Below are 24,648 nucleotides of genomic sequence, written 5' to 3'. Positions count from 1 at the left end.
CCCCGTGAAAAATACAGGAAAGAGGAAGAACTGCTGCCTCCTTGAAATGTACATAACGACACTTAAAAACATCTATGTAAATGAAATATATATTTATATATGTATGCATATGTACATATGTTTACATTCATATAAATATATACATGGGATCATTTGCGTGTGTATATGTTTATGCTGTTATAATGCTTTATTTGTGGTAATATATGTCTCTTTTTTTTATAAACTGGAAACTTGAATTACTGCTGAGCATTTGTAAATAGGAACTTCTGTGCACCTTGTGTTTGCCGATGTCTTCATGTGGAATGCTTCTTTTTCATGACTGCTTTTACCATGAACCCAGAGCTCCAGGCTGTCTTCAAACACATAGCGTGAGCTCCATCTGAAAGATTTAAAGGTGCACTCTGTCATTTTTCCCATCATTAAAAAATTTGAATAAAGAAATTAGAGGAAATGTTAACATGACATGATCACATGAGATGTGAGAATAATAAAAGAGGTTTTATTTTAGCAGGTCACTTGCATGGCGTGGCCATGTTTAGGTCACTATACAGATCACATGATTGGATTCAACACTCTCTTGGCCGACTGAAAATATGACATTTCTACATGATATCTGTCAACTTTGTGTCCATGCCATGAAAAATCACTGAGTGCACTTTTAATGTTTACGTTACGATCTACTCGGTTACATCCAGATAAGACGGTTTTCTAAACGTTTGCCTTAGCTGTTCACCTCAGTAATCTAATCTCTTAGGAACATCTGCGTAAAGGTGCGGTCAATCTCTGTGAGATTTTGCGGGTATAAAAAAAAAGGTCTATTGTCCATCGTAGTGTAGCGATGTATGAAGCACAGCTCACACAGAAGTCACTTTTCAAAGCTTTCTATTGGTGGATGCGTCAAATTTTAGCCCTCGCATCACATGAAATGACTGGATTTCGCCCGCAAAATTTTGCAGAGCAACAGTAAATGTGACCGCACATTAATAGGTGAATTTTGTGTGTTTACCTCAGAGTTACACTCAGACAGCTGCCAAACCGAGATAATGATCATTTGAAAGCTAATATTTTATTATGCATCATGTCCTCTTGCAAGGCTGTACCAAGGATCTTTTTAATCTTGACAAATGTGAAATGAAAACCTCCCAAAATCTATACTTTATTGTCTGGAAAGACTGAATAAATGGTGTTTTAGTTCCATTATGATGACAGATTGCAAAAGGATGGAGTAATTCAGTTCTAACTGGACTGAAGTTACAATATGCATCAGACTGGCCTTGTCGAGCTATTTTTGCGTGGTCCGATGCTTCTCAGATCACCTTTGCTAAAAGATGTGTAGCATTATTTATTAGTCTGTTTCCATATTAAAAATTTCACATTTTATAACCTATTTTGAAGTTATATCAGGAAAGTTCGTTTCCACTATTTACACACAAATCTGGAATATACTTAAACCAGGTGCTGACCTTACATCAATAAAGTGCCAAAGGGTTACAGTGCAGCTTGCAGAACACAAGAAAATACATTGGAATATTTTCTTTTCTCTGCTCTTTCAAGTGTGCAAATAGAATGTCTGTAAGAACTCATAACACACCCTGCTTCCATAACATTCTTTTCCATTAATGTTGAACCCAATGATTTCATGACCTTTGTCTCGCTGACATATCACATATTTCTTTCCGTTTCAAGCGTTCCTTTGCATCTTGGTGGCACTGATTTTTTTTTTTTTTTTTTTGATCTTTTAAATTAAACTGAACTTCATTCCTCATGTCACTCTAATGATTTTATGTTGTAAGGTTTGTAAAGTAGATTATGTCAGATATAAGATTAAATCTATTAAAGAATTTATTTAAAGATTAGGAAAGAGGTCATTTCAATGAAACCAGACTATCTTTGAATTTGATGAGAAGGTTTTAACATTCTGGAGATTTAAAAAGAAAAAAGAAACAATTAAAATAAAACTTATTTTAAAATAAAAACACATAACCCAACATCCATGTGCCTTTCTTCTTGACCCTGTGTGTGTGTTTGTGTGCAAGTTGTCATAATGGTTTCCTCTTAACCCTCTTGTTCTGGGGTTGCCGTGGTTTGGGGTGACCCCATTCCCACCATCTGTGTTAACACGTGTCCTAACATTGTCTTACCTCAGTGGATGAGAATGCCCCAAACTCACTACATTCATAACTCATATGAATATGTCAACTGGAACAAGTCTATCATGCACACCGTTGTCCAAAACATGAGCACGGTCATGTGCACCTCTACCCAAAACATCATCTCATGACTACCAACTGACTTTTATTTCATTTAGTTTAAGGCTCCATTTAAAGATGCTACACATTTATTAGGGATTACATATTTATATATCATAAAAAGTACATTATACAGGCTTACTTGAGAGTTTTCTAATCACAGTCTCATGAAGGATGATGGAGAGCATGCTACAGTAAATTCAGAGCAATTGAGTTTTTCCTTCTCATTATTTGAAATGGTAACAGATTGCAATCTCCATTAAAATCCATTTTTCCAAAAGCCAGCGGATGTCTCGAACAAGGTCAAGGCTCTGTCTTTGCTTAGATGAGTGCCTATTTCCTCTAAAGGTTCGAAATAGGTGTCCTCTATGCCTATCAGATAATGAGTTTTATAGAGGTAATTTTTTCAGCCACTTAAAATCTGATGAAGCCTTAAGAGAAGAATGATTCAGTCTGAACCCTCAGGGTGATTTCAATCTGCCAGGACACATTTTTGGCATTAGGAGGGGCCATATTAAAAACCAAATAATGTACATAATTAGCTATACATCTAATTGATTTAGATTCAACTGAAAGTCAAGCACTATAAGGATGACATCACTACAGCAGAATGAGCTCAATAAGAGTTTATATGGCGCCACCTGCTGGTGCAGACATGAAACTACATGTGTGGATTATGTGGCATTTTTTAAATCTGTTGACTTTCATTTTCATTTGTTTATCGGAACATCTAAAAGGAAATAAATTAATATAAAGAACTCAGTATATTTTTAAGTTGAACCAAAGAGTCTACACTGAAAAGATGTAGGATTTACTTTGAAAGAATTTTCACTCAGAAATTGCCCCATTTTATAACAAGCATCTTTAACGGGTTAGTTCACCCAAAAATGAAAATTCTGTCATTTATTACTCACCCTCATGTCGTTCCACACCTGTAAGACCTTTGTTCATCTTCAGAACACAAATTAAGATATTTTTGTTGAAATCCGATGGCTCAGTGAGGCCTGCATAGCCAGCAATGACATTTCCTCTCTCAAGATCCATTAATGTACTAAAAACATATTTAAATCAGTTCATGTGAGTACAGTGGTTCAATATTAATATTATAAAGCGACGAGAATATTTTTGGTGCGCCAAAAAAACAAAATAACGACTTATATAGTGATGGCCGATTTCAAAACACTGTTTCAGGAAGCTTCGGATTTCAACAAAATTATCTTAATTTGCGTTTCGAAGATTAATGAAGGTCTTACAGGTGTGGAACGGCATGAGGGTGAGTAATAAATGACATTATTTTCATTTTTGGGTGAACTAACCCTTTAACTACTGTGTACTAAAATTTAAATTAATCATTTGATACAATGCACTTATAGTGTAAATACATGTTTTTACATTGTACTTAAATTTTAAATACCTGCGTGTAAATATTTTGTTATTACACTGTAATTACCTTCCTTTACACTGTAACCCACCCTTAAACATAACCATACCACAAAACCTGTGCCTAACCTAACCCATATCCCTCAATAGCAGCAAGTCTTTTGCAATACAATATGAATTTGAAATAAGTACATTGTACCTAACCATTTTTTTTATATAAGTACATAGTAGTTAATATAACACCTAATATAAAGTGTGAATACAATTTCACAAATAACAGAAACAACAAGTTAACGCATTGAATCAAATGTGAAATTTTGAAGTTTAAAGACTGAAGTATTAACTTCGGGGAAAAAAAATCATGTTATTAAATTGTGGTCAATGAACTATAAAACAAAAAGGCCTGTGACAACAATGTACATATACAGTCAAACCAAAAATTATTCAGACGTTTTTGATATATTTTACTAGTGTGTGCAGGACACTATAGTTCATTTATATAAGTGAGGATAGCAAAATAAAGTAAACTGTGACATATTATACCCAATAATTCTTCATACAGTGGACTACCAGTAAAATTGATAAAAATTTGGAACCAAAAATTATTCAGACATTTTGATCTGACCATGTTTTGCTTAAGTGTTATCTGACATAATTAAGATAAATTTTCTGGCACAGTTTAACTCTGAGATCTTGTCATATTTTATTACCATTATAGTGAATAAACTGTATTAATGAATGAAATGTTCAATATGTCTGAATACATTTTGGTTTGACTGTATATGTGCTATAGTAAACAATGCTGTAAAATGTTCTCGTTATTAGATTAGCATATAAAAGCAAGTAAATTCAATGTTAGTTTCACATAGGAAGGGGAAGGAAGTGAAGTGGTTTAAATCTGTAGTTCAAATCTGAGGTGGTAAAAGTGGTTTTGTTTCTGAGGGTGTGTGGGTTATATGAGGATAGATAAGACCTGTCAATGTTGACCGCAGGCCTAATTATGGTTGTCGGTTCTTGCTAGAAAGCAATGATTCATTTAAGAAGCTTTTTAAGAGCAGAAAATACTGAAAGTAAACAGGAGGAGATGGAGGTGGGCGCTTTTCCTGACAGCAATAAAAAGGCTTTTATGTGCAAAATGGATAAGGCATTTTTGTTTTGCTCTCAACCCCTCTGAACCCCTTAAATTTGCCCCCCCTCCTATTCCTGCCCCTCCTGACCAATCCAGACTCAGACAGCCTCTCCAGCCAGAACCATCCCAGCCTATCAGATGGCGAGGAGCAGCTGGAGCGGCTGCAGCAGGCGGAGCTTACGCGCAGCAAGCCCATGTCTCTGTGGAGGGCGGTCACTGTGCAGGCCTGGCTGGAGGTTGTCATGGCAATGCCCATGTACATGCGTGCCTGCTCTGAGAATGTCAAGAGTGGGAAGGTAAATGCTTCTCCTCTTTATTTTTTCCTATTCTTTTCCTACCATGTGCATTTTTTTTTAGCCATTTTTAAAAGCAAAAATACTAATAAGCTATTTATAATCCTCTCCTTGATTAAGTGACATAACATTTTCAATTAAAAAGATTAGTACTTTATCCTACTGTCCAACAAATATTTACTTCCCTGATGCTTCAAATGTGCCTGACATTAATCTAGTTGATGATTACTCTGTTAAACTGGAAGACCTAGTGATGTCACAGCGAGCTGCTTCCTGTTGCAGGTGTTGTTGGGGTTGACCGATGAGGATCTGGAGCTGGGCTTGGGAATCAACAGCCCCATGCACCGCAGGAAGCTGCGTCTAGCTATTGAGGACTACCGAGAAGCAGAGAATGGACGAGGGTGAGCGGCCACACTTACTTAGATTAGAGTACACACAGATGTGTGCATTGGCATTGGTTTTGGGTTTCATTTTTGTCACTCAGACTTTCCAAAGCTGCTGATATGGATCATCACTGGGTGTCTAAGACCTGGCTGGGTGACGTCGGGCTCCCGCAGTACTCGCAGGTCTTCCACAACCAGTTAGTGGACGGCAGAGTACTGAACTCTATCACACGAAGAGACCTGGAGACCATCTTCAACATCACCAACAAATTTCATGTCACCAGCATCCTATCAGCCATTCAGCTTCTGCAAATGCTCAGTTTCGACAAAGAGGCAAGAATTCTTGTATTCACTCTGAAAATATGAAATGTGAAAGTATTGTTGGTGATATTGTAAAATACATTGATCATTTTGTGGCATCATAACATCTCCGCAGGCTATACAGGCACGTCGTGCTCAGTGTGAGAATCGGGATCTGGATCCGGTGGTCTGGACCAGCCACCGTGTTATTAAATGGATCAGAGACATTGATCTTAAGGTGGGTAAGACCTAAAAATTCATGTACACTACCATTGAAAAGTTTGAGGTTGGTAAGATTATTTATGTTTTTTAAGGATTAGTTCACTTTCAAATGAAAATTACTCCAAGTTTTACTCACCCTCAAGCCATCCTAGGTGTGTATGACTTTCTTCTTTCTGATTAAAGGTGCAATATGTAAGAATTTTGCAGTAAAATATCCAAAAACCACTAGGCCGGTGTTATATATTTTGTTCACTTGAGTACTTACAATATCCTAAATGTTTGCAACTATTTGTAAATCGTGAGAAAATTGCAATTTTAACCAAGGCTCCGGGACGTGTGAGAAGTCGCCTGTCAATGGTGTCATACCCGCGTTACCCTCAGTTTCCGGTTTTATTTTGTAGAAACCAAAGACGCTTTAATATATTACATGTTTTAATAGACAAGGGAACAACTGTTTTGATATATTTATAGACAGAAAACTAAATATATTTTGCAAGTACCATGCTTTACCATGCCTCAGAGAAAAACACTATTTTGTGAAGTAGCTAACATAGCATAATCAGATGCAGCTTTATTTTTAGTAACAGTAATACAGCATTTTCTCCATCATACAATACGTTTTAAAATTAATTGCATGCCATCTTACTGCAGTGTCTCACAGCAGCCACCGAGCGACGCACAGAGTAACATTTTCAACACACTAAAATGTGTCCAATATGATAAACAGAGCTGTGTTACCTCATACTCATGACTGGAAAAGCGGAAGCGGCGCCGGCGACTGCGGCATAATAAAATTTCCGCTGCTCGTGAGGCGTGTGTCAGCTCAATCGCTCCAGCGGCCTCGTTCAGCTCCCACAACACTCGGTCCTGCTCTGCTTCATACTGCAGTAACGTTAATAATCGCATCCATGAACATGATTTCATCCCGAGTCTTATCTCGATTATTTTCCACCGGCCGTTGAGGTGAAGACCACATGTCCCAAGATTCCACGCTCAAACTTGGTGTCATCAAGCTACGCCTTTGTTTTGAATATGCCTCTAGCGACCTCTAGCGGACAGAAAATATTACATATTGCACCTTTAACACAATCGGAGATATATTAATAGATATCCTGATAAATATCCACACGGCTCCAGGGGGTTATTAAAGGCTTTCTGAAGCGAAGCGATGCGTTTGTGTAAAAAAAATCCATATTTAACAAGTTATAAAGTAAAATATCTAGCTTACCTGTAGTTGTGCTGCTTAATATTTTTGTGGAAACTTTTTTTTTTTTTTTTTCATGGTTCTTTGATAAATAGGCTAGAAAGTTCAAGAGAACAGCATTTATTTGATTTTTTTTTTTTTTTTTTTTTTTGAATGCATTTTAATCAATTTAATGCACCTTTGCTGAATAAAAGTATTAATTTCTTTAAAAAACATTACTGACCCCAAACTTTTGAACAGTGGGGAATATACATAGGCCCCAAAAATATATAGGATACTTAAACCACGCTAAATGTATAAATTTTATAAATAACTGCAAAAATGTCTCGGAGACCTTAGAAAAAGTTTAGCATCATTTACTACTTGGTTTGATATTTTTCGTAAGACATTTACTCTCACATAATGTCCAACCTGTTGTCTTTTATGCAGGAGTATGCTGACAGCCTTCAGAACAGTGGCATCCATGGAGCCGTGATGGTTCTAGATCCGACCTTCAGTGCGGACAGCATGGCCAAGGCTCTAGACATCCCCAACAATAAACACATGATCCATCGTCATCTGTACGAGGAAATGAAAGTGCTTCTCAATCCAGCAAGGTGTGTGCAGCTTCATTTCAGTATAGTCATTTTATAATAGCATATGACAAGCTAGAGGACTTGTCATTAACCTTCAATATCGAGAAGAATAACAAACCTGTGTGTAATTACAATACATTAAAATAATATAGTAAGAAGTACCAATTTGCAGTATCAAGCAGCTTTAACAAGCTGTTTTGTACAGCTAAAAATAACTGGAAGTGGATGACACCGGAAGCCAGACACATTCAGTTTACAAATGGCCACGCCCACTCTTATGGAGAAAATGATGGATACCACTAAAGTCATTTCATTTGGTTGCCATATTTGAAATGCCTCTCAGGCAGCTATTTTAATTCAGTCATGCAAGTACAGCTATCTCTTTGAATGGGGAAACATCAAATTCTCCAAAGCTGTTCACCAAGCTCACGATTAAATTTCAGATTTGAAATCACCAATGAAATATGACAACAACTGCCTCATAAATTTTGTTTCTAAACGCTCAAAGCATGACAAAAAAAAGCATTTTTTCCAGGCTAGAACAGCCAATAGTCATAAGCGCAAGTCTATTTCTATAAACTTTATTCCTAGCAGCGCTATAAAAAGCGCGAGACTGTGAGGGATAGACTTCTTGTGTTTTCAGTGGCATGTACTTGCTGGCTGTATAAAGCTCCTAGACCACTTATCATTTTCATGTTTTTGTCTACTGAAAGTAACATGACTAAAGTCCACTATACACTCACCTCAAAAAGAAATTTACGCGGCACTCTGGAATGTTCGATTCTGATTTGTCAGTCGCGCCATCCAGCGGTCGTCGTCGTCCATAGCACGGTGTATCAGTCCGCTCATCAGAAAAAGGCCGGCGCTACTTTCACATTTCTCATGTTTTTTCATTTTGTAAAAAGATATCGAATCTCAGGAACATCTTTTCTACGGTTGTAATATTTTAAGCGCTATATGTATGTTTATTTACACAAATGTTTGGTAAAGTTGCTCCAAGTTTTGTGGCATTTAAAAATAATTTGAATTATTTATTTTAATAGCCTGTTTAGCTAAAAAATAAATGAATGCCTTACTTGTTTTGAATTTGCAGTATGTGTTGATTAACCCCCATTACATTTATATTATATAACTGTTATTTAATATGCATTATTGCATACATTTCAACTCAAATCAGTATTTAATTTCCCTGTATTTCATTTATTTATTTATTTGTTGAGTAGCCATGTAAAAATCACAGTAACTGTATTGATTTTATGAGTGAGATTGAGTGGTATTTCTGTCTTACAGAACTAATCAGGCTCAGGACTACAGGAAAGAGGGGACTCCTACACATTCGCCTGCCTCAAACTGCCGCAAAACTGAGGAAGGATTTTCCCCCAGGCAAAAAGTTGGCAAGGTATGGGCTGTCCTGTTATTTACACACAACAGTCTGTCAAAATCAAGACAAATGGTGGACTTTGTGCCCCTATGTTATTGTTAACAATCTGTAAAAGGATAAATAACCTTTCTGTCATTCCTCAGAGCCCTTTGAGATTCAACCCACTGGTCGCTGTTGGGAGGGACTTGACTTTTCAAGGCGGCTGTGGATCACCACCCAGAGAAGATCGCATCAAGATCCTGCAAAGGACCAAGGGCAGTCCCATGCACGGTTACTCGAGCATAGAGATCACAAATGTCTGAGGCCAACGCTCTGTGTTTACCTTGGATGAACTAGGAAGAGTGAACCTCCCCTAACCTCTAAATGGACCAAATGAGCTCAATTATTTGTAAAAGAGATTTGAAAATTGACCATTTGCACTTTAGAGAATTTTGTATTGGCACCGAATCGCAACTAAGCACTTAATTAAACATTTTATAAACACGCTGCATTAAAAAAAAATGAAATATTTTGTTACTAACATAATACTTAGATGAACTTGTCCTGATTCCTGTAAATTCCAGTCAGAACTGTAGGTATGCAGCTGAAATCAATACCACATGTTCAGATGTCCATTCCCTCCATCAAGGTCATCACAACACTGTGCTTGTTTAAAGTTATGGAAAACGAGTGAGGAATGAGGAATAGTGCTGTGAATACATTGTGAAAATGTTTTGAATGCCTCAGCAATGCCTTTTCTTTGTTTTAAGACATCTGTTGACCAAGATGTTTGTGTTTTCAAAGTCTCATTTCCATACAAAATCAAAAAGCAACAGCCATTAGCATTGTTGTGTGGGTAATAGATTAGTTTCATAAAGATCACTCCAGTTTAATTGAAGTTTTCCCACATAATAATAATAATAAAAAACTTTAAGGGAATGAAAGACGAAAAAATTTATCTCTTATTCCCTTGTGATTTTCAACGTCTCTGTCTTACCATGCATGCAAATCAGTTTGTTCAATGGAATATATATATATATAAATGCATTGTATAGTGACTATCATGCACAATAAGGAAATGCAAGAGTGATCTGATAGGAAAGCCTTTAATCATCTCTTTAAGGAGTGAGAGAATCAATCTCTGTCATGAGCAGGGCTCCCAGATGAATGTATGGGAAGGTAAAATGCAGTATTCAATCTACAAGCCAATGCAGCGCGTGCACTGCGCATTCTGCAGCTGTGTTTTCCCAAGTTTTCCCACACAGAGCCACAGGGCACCGAGAGCAAAACTAGTTTTGCAACTCAGCGTGCAACAGCATTGGGCTTTGTCATGTGGGTCGACAGGTTAGATAACATGATTAATGAGTACGTTTCACAAATTCAACCAATTATTATTTTCAGATCTTCTTCAAATCAGTTAGAAATGCCAATTATGAATCACAGATTTCCTGCTTGGTTTGACTCGAAATGTCTATTTATAGACATCGGTCACACAGCATACCAGCAGATACACAGCTCAAGAATATAGCAGTTGCAGGTGCGTTTTTAAGGTGGGTTTTGCAATCACAAATCATTTTGATATAACTGTACCTTGTGGCATTAGTGAAAATGTACTTTTGAGAAACATTTGTTTATAGATGCATACCAATAATCTGTATAGACAAATATAAACTCTACATGCATATATTTGAGTGTCGCTGTGTGTGTGTTTGTTTGTCAGGTGTTTTTTTGGAGGTCAGTAGGCTGTTTTTTTTTTTTTTATAAGAAATTAATACTTTTATTCAACAAGGATGCATTAAATTGATCAAAGTGACATTAAAAAAAGAATTATAATGTTACAAAAGATTCTGTTTCAAATAAATGTTGTTCTTTTGAATGTTCTATTCATCAAAGAATCATAAAAAAAAAAAAAAGAAATGTATCATGTTTCCACAACAACATTGATAAAAGCACCAGATCAGCATATTAGAATGATTTCTGGTAGATTATGTGGCACTGAAAATTCAGGTTTGCCATCATTGGAATTAATTACATTTTAAAATATATTAAAATAGAATAGAGCCGTTCTGTTTTCACTCCTAAAACCCGGAAAAGAATGAGCATGAACCATGGGTTTCCTCGGGAATCACCTAGGTTTTTACAATAATGGTTTATGAGTCATCAGTTAATTAAAGGGATAGTTCACCCAAAAATGAAAATTCTGTCATCATTTACTCACCCTCAAGTGGTTCCAAACATGTATGAATTTTTTTCTTCTGCTGAACACAAAAGAAGATATTTTGAAGAATATGGGTAACCAAACAGTTGATGGACCCCATTGACTTCCATAGTATGGAAAAAAATACTATGGAAATCAATGGTGCCCCAAAGCGGCATGGTAACAAACTTTCTTTAAAATATCTTCCTTTGTGTTCAGCAGAACAAAGAAATTTATACAGGTTTGGAACAACTTGAGGTCGAGTAAATTATGACAGGATTTTCATTTTTGGGTGAACTATCTCTTTAAGGTTTGTAAGTAAAATTTCTTGGAGAGACTCAAATTTTGTTCTAAATTGCATGCAGTCATTCGAACCTTTATGAACAAGTTATTTTTAACCCATAAAAGCTATAACCTGAACTTTATCAAATGAAACAAGGTTTTACAAATGATCAGTTTAAAATAACTTTTATCTTATTTCTCTTCTATGAAACCCGACTCGCTTTAGGACCAAGCGTCTACTTAACTTTTTACAACTGAGGGGTTGCAGTCGAGTTGATTTTAAACAAAGTTCCTGTCTCTGTTTAAGCCCTCAAATTGTAGATAGAAGCAGAGTGACTGAGGAGGACAGGAATTCATACAGCTTTTTTCTTCCTTGATCGAATGAAAGGATCCTGAAGACGTCCGTTTCACCTGCGGCTGGGAGCGACACCTGCCTCAGGTACTTTAATGACACAAGGTGCGAAGGGCGTTGAATCGCGGCAGAGCTTAGTTTAGGCCGTATACTTTCGTTTCAACTTGGTTTATGCGATATTTTGTCGTTATTCGGAATCGGTGAGATGTTTGACTTTACTGACAGAAAGTAGCACCGGAGATTCTTCAGAATGCTGTTTCTTGTATTGTTTAACATTGTTTCAAAATATCGTGAAAGATAGTCAAGGTCTTCTTCGCAATAATTGGCCCATGTCAGTAAGATAAAGTTCATAAATCAAGAATCATTTTTATTCTGTCTTATTCTGAGTGCACATTTGTATATCGTCACATCTGATGTCATTGATTGAAACTATAGTAGGCCTACATTGTTTCTAAAATATATAAAAGCAGATCTCTATTCTTCCAGCGCTGGTTTGAGGCAATATTTTGCTTGTAAGTCAATTATTTAACGCAAATGGCCTTTTATTAAACTATGAGGAATTTCTTAGTCGTTTTAATATTCCCATTACCCTTAAGGAATTTGCTATTGTATTCGGTGCCATATCATCTGGAGTTATTAGACTATTTCAACATATCCCCTATCCCTCTATGTTATCTTCTTTAGACTCTACTGTTACAGTAGTAAATATTGCTTTTCTTCTAATAGGTCAATACGTTTATTATTTCTCAAGGAAAATGTATCAATTCCAAATGTCACAGTTCACTGGAATATCTTTGTAGCTTTTGATATTGCCTGGAGGAAAGTTTGGTTGATTCCAAATAGATACTTAATTACTAATAAGAGAAGTTTCATTTCGTATTATCCATCGTGTATATCCTGTTAATACCTTCTTAAAGAAATTTAAAAAAGATATTGATAGAAATTGTTCTTTTTGCAAACAGCACCCATTGTGCATTTGTTTTGGCTTTGCCATTACTCTAAATTATTGTGGAAAGACTTTTCCCTATTTGTTATTGAGAACATTGATAAGGATTTTTCCTTACTTTGGGAAAATGTTTTGTTTGGAATTGTTAATTGGAAAAAAAGAGCATTTATTGGAAAACAAAATATACTTAATCTTCTTATTTTATTAACAAAATTTTATATACATAAATGTAAATTTTCAGGTCAGAAACCACTTTGTTTTGCTTGCTGAATTGCAGCATTACTTTGGGGCTATCCTTAACTCATGTAACAAGAAGGCTTTAAAAACAATCGAAATTTGTAAGTCTTTTAATCTTTTAGTCTTTTGATCTTCTGTGATTAGTTATATACCCCTGTCTTGTACCTTTTTTTTTTTTTTTAATTTTTATTATTATTATTATTATTATTATTATTATTATTTGTTCTACATTGTGACTGCTTCTTTCTTTGTCTATATAATGATCTTAATTAAAAAATAAATAAATAAATAAAATTGCTTCTAATAGGCCCATTTCCAATTGGTCAGTAAGTCTTTAAAACAAAATTTTGAAACAAACTTATTGAGGTCATTGATTTTTCCCAGGGTTTTTTGTACTATAAACAATGACACTGAAGCTGTAGAAATACGATCTGCTTGGGTTGCCCTTATCAGAGCTCCTTATAAAGCTTTGCCATGGTAACTGGCGAAATTCCATGGTTACTACTTATTGTTACTAATGTAAAATCGTTATAAATTAATATGGCGTCTCGTTCAAACAGTGTATCTTGTCCACCATGGTAACCACAAGGTCTGCTTATCAATAAAAAAGCTGTCAAATCTTTTTATATATATATTTTCTTCTTCAAGATAATCAAATATAATCAAAACATGCAAATGGAAGTGGAACAAAATAAACAACAATAACATTAAAGTACATTTAAAAATTTTTTTTTTTTTTTTTTTTTTTTTTTAAACATCTGTTGATGGAATCACTCCAACTCAAGAATTGTACATTTTAGCTCATTAATGTAAAAAATAAATAAATAATTAAAACAGAAATATTCATCATCACTTTCAAACTAAATGATTGATGTCTCCATCTGTTAGATTTCCATAATTGTTTCTCTCCATCTATGGAGTAGTGAAAGTTCTGCTTTGAACCTTGTTTTCATTATTTACTTCAGGGCCACAATCATAATTACTAAAATATATTCTTCTGTTTTATATTTTAATATGGAGGGAGTTTATCAAGAATAAGGCTCTCAGGGCATATTTCAGTCACGTGAAATTTATCTGTCTAATCACTTCATCCCAATATTTTTCTATTATTATATGACAATTCTGTGATTGACCTTATTTTACCCACAGGTACAACCACCTTTTACAAAACCATTGCATTTAGTTTGGATAAACAGTGTTATAAAATTTTTATTCCAGACAAGACACAAATGCAAGCACTTTATACTCAATTTATATTGAGTTATTGTGTGACGATTCTTCCATGTATTCTGTAAGAATAAGTTCAGATCAGCTCAGATAAGGTCATGGGGTGCATGTTTAGATGGGGGCATTTAGTGTGACCTGTGGATCTGTGTCTGTTTACTTCAGGACGGGGAGCAAGTGTTGCTCTGTGTATTTGGACAGGCCTTCCTGGTCTTTTGTCATATTTCCCTATTTTATGTTTCTTTTGTTTTAACCAGAATTTAATGTTCTTTGCTCTCAAGAACTCCTGTAGACATGTCACATACCCAAATCTGCATGTGATTAATATATAGCTTTCATTTAAGGCTAGAATTGGGCAAAAGATAAAGCTATTTTCTCACAGATTCTCTCCTGAGGATAAATTCTATTGTGGTTTGTTTTTTAAAGCAAATTGGCTGCTTTGGAAACCAGTTACTGATCTTTTTTTTTTTTCTTTATGTAAATTTATTTGTTTATTTGCTCTATAACAGGCCAAATTGGCCTATGTAAAAATATGCATGTAGCCATTTGAAATTAGAGGCAACCACTTCATTTAATCATGATCCAGATGAAGAAGAAATAAGAGGAAAAGATAATGCCATCAAAACAGTCAGTTCCCTTCAGAGATACATTTATATAAATCCCCACCCCCAATTCAATATTTATATTTTTCTTCCAATTTTGCAGGCATCACGAACAGTGAGCTTGCTGTGCCTGGTACAGTATTTTCTCTGCTGGCACGTCTCTGTTCTCCTCTTTGCATCCATCTAGAGATAAAATCTAATGGTAGAACCATACGTTACAGCAGTGGTTCCCAAACCTGTCCTGGAGGACCCCCAGCCCTGCACATTTTGTATGTCTCCCTCATATATCACACCTGATTCAACTCATCTGCTCATTAGTAGAGACAGCAAGACCTGAAATGGGTGTGTCAGAAATAGGGAGGTCCTGGGGGGTCCTCCAGGACAGGTTTGGGAACCACTGCCTTACAGCAGTGCCCGGCCAGCAGTGTCAGACAGGAAGTTAGGGTGGTTCTGATGATTCCATATCCCGCCCCAACTGCTAACCCTACCCTTCCCTGTAACTATAAGCTCTACCTTAACAAATGCCCAACCCTACCCAACCACTAAACCTACCCTTAAAGGGTTAGTTCACCCAAAAATGAAAATCCTGTCATTAATTACTCATTCTCATGTCGTTGTAGTACGTCCAAAAAGGTACTAAAGACATCGTTAAAACTGTTGACGTGACTGCAGTGGTTCAGACTTAATTTTATGAAGCGATGAGAATACTTTTTGTGCGCAAAAACAGAACAAAAATAATGACTTTATTTAACAATATCTTCTCTTCTGTGTCATTCTCTTACGCTGTTTACGTTCAGCACTTCCAGGTTCTACGCTGACTCATTATTGGCCAGTTCCTGCCTCAGCATCACACGCATGCTTCTCACGTGAACAGCGTCGGCCAATAATGAGCCAGCGTTGTGAGGTAAACAGCGTAGGAGAATGACACAGAAGAGAAAATATTGTTGAATAAAGTCGTTATTTTTGTTTTGTTTTTGCGCATAAAAAGTATTCTCATCGCTTCATAAAATTAAGGTTGAACCACTGCAGTCACATGGACTAATTTATCGATGTCTTTACTACCTTACTGGACCTTGAAAGTGGTGGTTAAATTCCTGTCTATGGAGGAGTCAGAGAGCTCTCGGATTGCATCAGAAATATCTTAATTTGTTTTCCAAAGATGAATGTATTAATGACAGAATTTTCATTTCGTTAAAGGGTTAGTTCACCCAAAAATGAAAATGTCATTTATTACTCACCCTCATGCCGTTCCACACCTGTAAGGCCTTCGTTCATCTTCGGAACACAAATTAAGATATTCTTGTTGAAATCCGATGGCTCAGTGAGGCCTGCATAGCCAGCAATGACATTTCCTCTCTCAAGATCCATAAATGTACTAAAAACATATTTAAATCAGTTCATGTGAGTACAGTGGTTCGCTGCTTCAGGAAGCTTCGGAGCGTTATGAATCATGATTCGGATCGCGTGTCAAACCGCCAAACTGCTGAAATCACGTGACTTTGGCGCTCCGAACCGCTGATTCGACACCCTGATTCATAACGCTCCGAAGCTTCATGAAGCAGTGTTTCGAAATCGGCCATCACTATATAAATCGTTATTTTGTTTTTTTGGCGCTCCAAAAATATTCTCATCGCTTTATAATATTAATATTGAACCACTGTACTCACGTGAACTGATTTAAATATGTTTTTAGTACAGTAATGGATCTTGAGAGAGGAAATGTCATTGCTGGCTATGCAGGCCTCACTGAGCCATCGAATTTCAACAAAAATATCTTAATTTGTGTTCTGAAGAACGGCATGAGGGTGAATAATAAATTACATTATTTCATTTTTGGGTGAACTAACCCTTTAAGGCCCATTCACACCAAGAATGATAACTATAAAGTTAACGATAAAGATATATTTCTAAATATAAAAGAATAACACTGTCCACATCACAGCTATAATGATAATGTTATAGAGGAACGATATCGTTGGGATCACTTTCAGAGTGATTTCTTTCCAGTTGTTGAATGATAAAACACTGACAGCCAATCAGAATCCATTCGAATTTAAGGGGCTCACACATTTAAAGGGATAGTTCACCCCCCAGTTTTTTTTTTGTTTTTTTTTTTGCGTGAACTAACCCTTTAAAATGGCAGACGACATTGCGGAGAAGTTTATTGCGAGGTCCAGAAAAAACTATCACTGTTTGACAAGTCAAACCCCCCTTTTCAGGGATAGCCTACTTCAAAGAAAATGGATTTACGGAAAACAGTCGGTTATACCTTTGGGATAAGTGTTGAGAAGTATAAATGGAGATGAGATCATCATGCCAGGCTAGCAAACAGTGTAACATAAAATGACCTCAGGTATCAAGCATTAGTTTCGACAACATTGTCTTGCTTCATTTCAGGTTGCAGTGAAAATTACTAGGTGTTGTTTTTATTCCACTATATTGACTGCGTCAGCTAAATTCACGGTTAGGTTAGATTGATTACACTAGTAGCTAGATTCACTCGAAACCTAAAGGCGTGTAAGTGCCACAAGAACAGCAAAAACATGTTCAGTGACGTTGTACGCACTTTGAAACCGCAGCGTGTGAGCTTAGAATGAACAGATCGTGATCGTTCAATGGTGTGGATGCAAGTATAGTTATCGTTCTTGGTGTGAACATGCCTTTAATGATGCTATAAGCTCCACCCCAACACCAGGACCGATGGCCTGCCACAGGCACTGCTATCCTCAGACTGCTGTGACGTATGGCTCCGCGCTTCTGCCGTTGTTTATTATTGTCCATCTTCAGCGTGTTGCATCTCTGGCCTGTGTTTACAGACTTCGTAATATTTCCACACAAATTACGTTTTGGGTGATGATTACAATGCAGTTTGTGCACAAGGTCAGAACAGAGATTGGCCAAAATAAAACAAAAAAACATGTGTTTGGAGCAGATTTATGGCCGGTCGACCGTTGCTTAACTATTTAAAATCCCTTTGAACAAGATTCCTCCTGCCAGTCTTGAGAAACAAATACAGGCTTTTACAATTAGTGTGCACATTATTCAGTGCTTGTCATGTCTTGCTCTGTGACAAACCTGTTTTATAAGTACCCCTATATGTGTAAGGCGTTCACAAACTAAATACACTTTCTTTCTACACAGACAATTGCTCTCTTTCTGTCTCTCTCCTCCATCCTTCCATTCCTCATTCCTCTCAAAATATGAATAGCAGAATCATTGATTTGTTCTTCATCCTGAAGCCACTTGTTGTAAATCGAAATCTGAACAGTATAAAACATATTTGACTATTTACTCTTCGCCCTCAAATAAATTACACCCACAGGCAGATGATGAGTCATCCTGAGAGGTCCCACAATGCCTGCAATCGTGATTTCTTTTTTAGTGGTCTACCTGTGCACAAAACATAAAACGTTTGTAAAAACCACTCAAATCATCGCCTTAAGATAAAACGTGCCTATCCACACTCGCCTAATGTTGCTCAAAGTATTTACGTGTTGTAAAATCGAACTGTATTAAGATTGTATAAATTCTGTCTTGTATAAATATACTAAATACAATGAGTGTTTTGTAAAGATAAAATGAATTCACTTAAATTTGGTTTTGCTAAAAGATAAGGCTGTTTGTCCTGTTTTAATGTGAATTTAAAGTAGCTTTTACCTAAAATTACACCCCTTCCCCATTTTCATTCTGAGCACAGTGAAGTGCCCACATTCACAAGTGAACAATGCTGTGTTGTTATGGCAACAGTTAGTGTATGGCAGCAACCTAACCTTAGTGCACTGGATCAGTTTGAGGTGATTTTTAGTGTGCATGTCTTCCTGATGGCTAGTAATCTTTACTTTCAAGGATATTCACTGAAAGCTGTTGTTGATGTTTTGAAAAATGAGTATGGAAGATTGTAAAAGGTTTGTAAATGTTATCTTTAATGCATTTATTTTATTTCATTGAAATGGTCTCTGTTACTTATAGTGATGCTGTCATTTGAGGAGTTCAGAGATCATAATTTAGTTTTTTTTGACTGAAATGTCACATTTCCTTTTCTCTTTTAGCACATCACAACAAAGACAGGAAGCTTTTTAGCATTTGTGCAACAAAATGAAGATCAAAGTGTGTGCCACACACACACACAAAATGATAGGAAACATGTTGTTGCACAAGCGTTGTTGACTCATAAACTGGCTAAATGAGTTGTACTGTAATTTCTGCCAGGCTTTTTTTGTGTGCAGGGGCAAAGTGCGTACAAACTGATTTTTATGTTCAACGTTCAAAATGCAACTATGATTCCAATTACCTCCTTACGATTCTTTATTGACACCCTTCAAACTTATTGGCTCAAAGAAAGTGATTTACTCACTTATAAATGTGAATCACTGTACTGTCAATCATATTTCTATATCATTGTTTATAGAACAGAAGACCCTGAAGTGATTGACCCTTATTACTGAAATTCTTAAGCTTATAGTTCTCTATTGTGACATACACTATATTGCCAAAAGTATTGGGACACCCCTCCAAATCACTGAATTCAGGTGTTCCAATCACTTCCATGGCCACAGGTGTATAAAATCAAGCACCTAGGCATGCAGACTGCTTCTACAAACATTTGTGAAAGAATGGGTCGCTCTCAGGAGCTTAGTGAATTCAAGCGTGGTACCGTGATAGGTTGCCACCTGTGCAATAAGTCCATTTGTGAAATTTCCTCACTATTAAATATTCCACAGTCAACAGTTAGTGGTATCATAACAAAGTGGAAGCAATTGGGAACAACAGAAACTCAGCCATGAAGTGGTAGGCCATGTAAAATCACAGGCGCACAGTGCGCAGAAGTCGCCGACTTTCTGCAGAGTCAATAGCTACAGACCTCCAAACTTCATGTGGCCTTCAGATTAGCTCAAGAACAGTGTGTAGAGAGCTTCATGGAATGGGTTTCCATGGCCGAGCAGCTGCATCCAAGCCTTACATCACCAAGTGCAATGCAAAGCGTTGGATGCAGTGGTGTAAAGCACGCCGCCACTGGACTCTAGAGCAGTGGAGACGTGTTCTCTGGAGTGACCGATCACGCTTCTCTGTCTGGCAATCCGATGGACGAGTCTGGGTTTGGCGGTTGCCAGGAGAACGGTACTTGCCTGACTGCATTGTGCCAAGTGTAAAGTTTGGTGGAGGGGGGATTATGGTGTGGGGTTGTTTTTCAGGGGTTGGGCTAGGCCCCTTAGTTCCAGTGAAAGGAACTCTTAATGCTTCAACATACCAAGACATTTTGGACCATTCCATGCTCCCAACTTTGTGGGAACAGTTTGGGGATGGCCCCTTCCTGTTCCAACATGACTGCGCACCAGTGCACAAACCAAGGTCCATAAAGACATGGATGAGCGAGTTTGGTGTGGAGGAACTTGACTGTCCTGACCTCAACCCGATAGAAAACCTTTGGGATGAATTAGAGCGGAGACTGTGAGTCAGGCCTTCTCGCCAACATCACTGCCTGACCTCACAAATGCACTTCTAGAAGAATGGTCAAAAATTCCCATGAACGCACTCCTAAACCTTGTGGAAAGCCTTCCCAGAAGAGTTGAAGCTGTTGTAGCTGCAAAGGGTGGACCAACTCCATATTAAACCCTACGGATTAAGAATGGGATGTCATTAAAGTTCATGTGCACGTAAAGGCAGGCAAAACTTTTGGCAATATAGTGTACATCCGAGTTAAACCAATTATTGAAAACAAAATGTAAGACCTGGTTGCAGTGGATTGTAAGAAGGGGCGGGGTCTAAGCCGACAAAATGACTGGAGAAGTCTTGCATGCATCACCAGAGAGAAGTCTGTCATTTCACTGAATAAAATTAATGATAATTATGAGGTCAAAAAATAGAAAAAAAGAAATGTTTTCATGGATGAATTGTTCACAATAAGATCAATAACAGATTATGACCAATACCAATTAGATTTTTTTAATTGTCAGGCCCCAAACTTACATAAAATCACTTTAGCTAGTTTCACAAATACGAGACTGACATGACTTGAAAGCAGCACTAAATTTTTATGAAGAGTTGTAGCAAGTTGTACAATGTCCATACATGGTAATTCTTTCAATGACATGATGGAATGCTCCCATTTGACCTCTAGAGTGGCATTGTGCCAAAAGGATCATTTTTGCTGTAGTGTCCAATGAGCTGAAACACAGAAACCCTTTTCTTATGATTCACAGGCCCCGTTCCCAGTCATTTCCAGGAAGTATTTCCTCTTCGTTGAAATGTTTATAATGGTTGACTCTTTCTTTTTTTCTTTTTTTTTGCTTTCATGTCACAGTTCTACTCTCATCCTCCACATTTGGACCACCCTTCCGGGGTAAGTGTATGTTCGTGAAAAATCAAGAGGAGCATTTACAGCTATGTGCTCCAGTGGACGGCCTCTGTGTACAGGAAACAGGCGTCCACCCACCAATCAAGAGGGCAGTAGCTCGGGCTCCCAGTATGCTCTCTGTGCACTGGGGGTGGGCCTGGTGGCACTTGGCGTTGTTATGATTGTGTGGAGCATAGTCCCTTCTGAAGGGGGACACACACACAATGCTACAACCACAGGCAATGGAAGTATCTTTGGGGATGAAGGAAAGACATCATCTGTTGCATATGTGCTGGTTGGATCTGGTGCTGCCATGTTGCTCCTTGCTATATGTCTTGGGGTGAGGAACAAGAAGCGACAAAGACAAAGGGAAACTGCAGGTGCAGGCGGTGCTGATTATGTGGATCATGTTCGTAGAGATCAGGATGAGGAGTGAGTACTGCTCTATACTCATTGCACTCTTTCTCTGGGGTGTTAAAAGATGATGAAAGGATTAAAGAGACAGTTTACCCCAAAAAATTTACTCACCCTCAAGTTGTTCCAAACCTGTATGAATTTCTTTCTTCTGCTGAACACAAAAGAAGATATTTTGAAGAATGTCCATAACTAAACAGTTGATGGGCCCCAGTGACTTCCATAGATTGGAAAAAATTACTATGGAAGTTTGAGGGTGAGTAAATGATGACACAATTCATTTTTGGGTGAACTATCCCTTTAATGTCGAGGTTTGTAAAGGGATGCGCCAGTAATAATATTCTGGCTGATAAAGATTTGTCAAATAATTATTTTCATGGAGGATAAATGGTTGATACTGAAATTAAACAAGTTTAAAAATCTGTTGTTTAAATGCTGCATTCCATTGTACAGTATGAAAAATGGATATTCATTTTAAGACATTGTTAGTAAATTATTTATGTTTTCTTTAAACAAGTATTAGATGACAGCAAGGGTAATTTAAATGTAAAAATAGAGGAAATAAGCACAATTAAATATACAATATTGACCGATATACTAATTATATATTATATATAATATTATATATAAAAAATTATATATAATATACTAATTATATATATTGGTCGATATATTTGGGGTCCGTAAAAAATCTATTTCAAATAAATGCTGTTCTTTTGAACTTTCCATTCATCAAAGAATCCTGAAAAAAATCAGTTTCCACAACAATATTAAGCAGCACAACTACTTTCAACATTGATGATAAAAAGAGATGTTCTTGAGGATCATAGCATAATGTGACACTGAAGATTAGAGTAATGACAGCTGAAAATTCAGCTTTGCCATCACAGGAATAAATTACATTTTAAAATATATTAACACAAAACTTGTATAATTTTTTTTTTAATTAATTAATATTTCACAATACTGTTTTTTTTTTACTGTATTTTTTTATCAAATAAATGCAGCCTTAGTGAGCAAAAACATTAAAAAAAACTCTAAAACTCTTACCAACCCCAATGGTAGGCACTAAGGTTAATGTTAATTAAAAAAAAAAAAATCTCTAATATCAGTGCTGATATATTGTGCATCCCTAGTTCCCTTTATTCATCTAGGTGAAGCATATTGATTTATATGTTATGTTTACCTGCACGCAACTCATGTCATGATATTTCTATGTAAATATTAGATCAACTGGTGAACCAGCTTCACCCAGCTATGACGTCCCCACCTATGAGGAGGCGGTCACCAGCGGACGGTACCCTATTCGACAGAGCAACTTGCGACAGAGTTACCAGCTGCCCTCGTACGAAGATCTGATTGGTGCCGTTGAAAATGAAGGCTTGCAACCGAGAGAAGGTAATGGCCCTCAGCCAGCTCCTGGCCCCGGACCCCAGCCCGCAGCTCCCACCTCCAGCTCTCAGCCCGCCCGCAGCAGCAGCAGGGCCAGCCGCCTCCTCAGACCTCTACGAGTGCGCAGGATCAAGTCAGAGAAGCTCCACGTGAAGGATATTCGTTTGAATATCCAAAACCCCGGACAGAGTCGGGTGGCCATTGAACCGCTGACCCCACCACCACAGTATGAGGACAAGCCCCCTCAACTACCCACAGAAGCAGTGTGATCATTCAGTCACTGGATTTTTGTCGAGTGTTTGCATCTGTGGGTTGTTTGGAAAATGTTGACTCATCTGTGCAGAAGCAGAAAGTTTCAGTGAGAGCTATAAATGTATCTCAAATCTGCCAATTTATGAAATAGGATATGTTCATGCGCAATTCTTCTTGGACAAAACACTAAAGCCTACTTGTTTTTTTTAAACAGAACTTTCAATATTCTAAGAAGGATGTTACAGTAATGTATTGGTTTTTTTTTAACTGTATGAAGAAGGATATGAATGCCGCAGTGCGTCTCTTGAGAGAGATTTACTGTTTTTATTTCCAAAGAACTACAATGTACATTGCAAAAAATAAAAACAAAACAAATTCTTAGAGAATAACTTAGAAATCAAGAATGCCATCAAATGTTGTTTGCCATGATTGAAATGCAAGTATGTTGTCCTAAATCTAAATGTTCTAGTTTTTTTAAGGTTTTTTTTTTTTTTTTTTTTTTACTCATTTCAGGTTGTTTTTTTTACTCAATATATAATACATTTGAACCGGTAGTGCTACTGTGGCCAATTTTGCAGGAATGCAAAATTCATTTATACAATAGAAGATTTAATTCTAACTAATTTGCTTAACTAATTTATTCAGTACCACTCTGATTAATCCAATTAATAATATAATATAATTTCCCAGTATGTTTTCATTAACGATGTGTCACTGTCTGTTCTGTTTGCAATTAACGTTGCCTCTTTTATTCTAGATTTATTGCTTATACTGTATTTTAAGGGTGCAAAATTAAGACTTTTTGAATTAGAATGGAATTGAAAATGTTCTCAAAACCCGTAGGAATTTTTAATGTAACCTTGTTATTTTAGAACAAATTCTGCATTAATATGAAATTCTATTAAGTGATATAAAAAAGGAAGGTCTTGATAAACAAGGTTTTTTTTATTTTATTTTTTTAGGGAAAGTGCAAATATGAATTTTAAAGATTGGGCTACTATTCCAAACTCTGTTTCGCTGGACAAACAAAGCCATCATGCTGCAGATTAACTATTTTCAATAGCCTTTTATATGTAAGCAAAATTGCTTTCGCAGACTGCACCTTTTAGGATACACTTTTGTTTTTATTTACAGTTTAGTTTGTTATAATTCAGTTTAATTATTTGATTGGGGTGTAGAATCTTGGAAATGGATGTCGTTACTATTTACTTGTGACAAAAGGAATACGATTATGGGTAGTTGATGTAATTAATATTTTAAAGCAGAAAACCTCTGTATTTTATTTATTTCTTGTGGGAGTTAATAAAATGTTTTAAATCTA

At 36.7% G+C, this 24,648-nt stretch overlaps 2 protein-coding genes across 9 annotated transcripts in view; both read left to right on the top strand.

Moving 5' to 3' along the window:
* The window catches only part of kaznb (kazrin, periplakin interacting protein b), a 168,244-nt gene extending 157,463 nt beyond the window's left edge, over nucleotides 1–10,781 (top strand). For 4 of the 7 annotated variants that reach the window (XM_051912274.1, XM_051912277.1, XM_051912275.1 and 1 more), the window contains 7 exons: nucleotides 4,855–5,054; nucleotides 5,334–5,452; nucleotides 5,536–5,767; nucleotides 5,871–5,972; nucleotides 7,590–7,756; nucleotides 9,026–9,134; nucleotides 9,260–10,781. In XM_051912274.1, the coding sequence (XP_051768234.1) occupies nucleotides 4,855–5,054; nucleotides 5,334–5,452; nucleotides 5,536–5,767; nucleotides 5,871–5,972; nucleotides 7,590–7,756; nucleotides 9,026–9,134; nucleotides 9,260–9,418 (1,088 nt within the window). In that variant the 3' untranslated portion in view covers nucleotides 9,419–10,781. Of the gene's footprint in view, nucleotides 1,989–4,854; nucleotides 5,055–5,333; nucleotides 5,453–5,535; nucleotides 5,768–5,870; nucleotides 5,973–7,589; nucleotides 7,757–9,025; nucleotides 9,135–9,259 lie in introns of those variants that run through there. The other 3 variants (XM_051912279.1, XM_051912280.1, XR_007932580.1) reach the window with 2 other exon arrangements.
* An 892-nt stretch (nucleotides 10,782–11,673) lies between these two features.
* On the top strand, nucleotides 11,674–24,648 carry tmem51b (transmembrane protein 51b). Of its 2 annotated transcripts, none has more exons than XM_051912283.1 (3): nucleotides 11,674–12,031; nucleotides 21,237–21,701; nucleotides 22,912–24,648. In XM_051912283.1, the coding sequence occupies exons 2-3, from the start codon at nucleotides 21,319–21,321 to the stop codon at nucleotides 23,342–23,344; spliced, it is 816 nt and encodes a 271-aa protein (XP_051768243.1). In that variant the 5' UTR covers nucleotides 11,674–12,031; nucleotides 21,237–21,318; the 3' UTR covers nucleotides 23,345–24,648. The 2 variants fall into 2 exon arrangements, with proteins under 2 accessions (XP_051768243.1, XP_051768242.1); XM_051912282.1 differs by having other exon boundaries at nucleotides 11,684–12,013.

The sequence above is a fragment of the Ctenopharyngodon idella genome, chromosome 11, assembly GCF_019924925.1.
Source record: "Ctenopharyngodon idella isolate HZGC_01 chromosome 11, HZGC01, whole genome shotgun sequence".
NCBI lineage: Eukaryota > Metazoa > Chordata > Actinopteri > Cypriniformes > Xenocyprididae > Ctenopharyngodon > Ctenopharyngodon idella.
Note: the sequence above shows the minus strand (reverse complement) of the source record. Positions and strands in the feature narration are given on the sequence as shown.

Bases quoted from the DNA above. Each gene is read 5' to 3' on its own strand.
- tmem51b (XM_051912283.1), top strand. From the start codon at position 21,319: ATGTGCTCCAGTGGACGGCCTCTGTGTACAGGAAACAGGCGTCCACCC. The intron at 21,702-22,911 runs GTGAGTACTGCT...TGTAAATATTAG, and splicing joins CGTAGAGATCAGGATGAGGA to ATCAACTGGTGAACCAGCTT.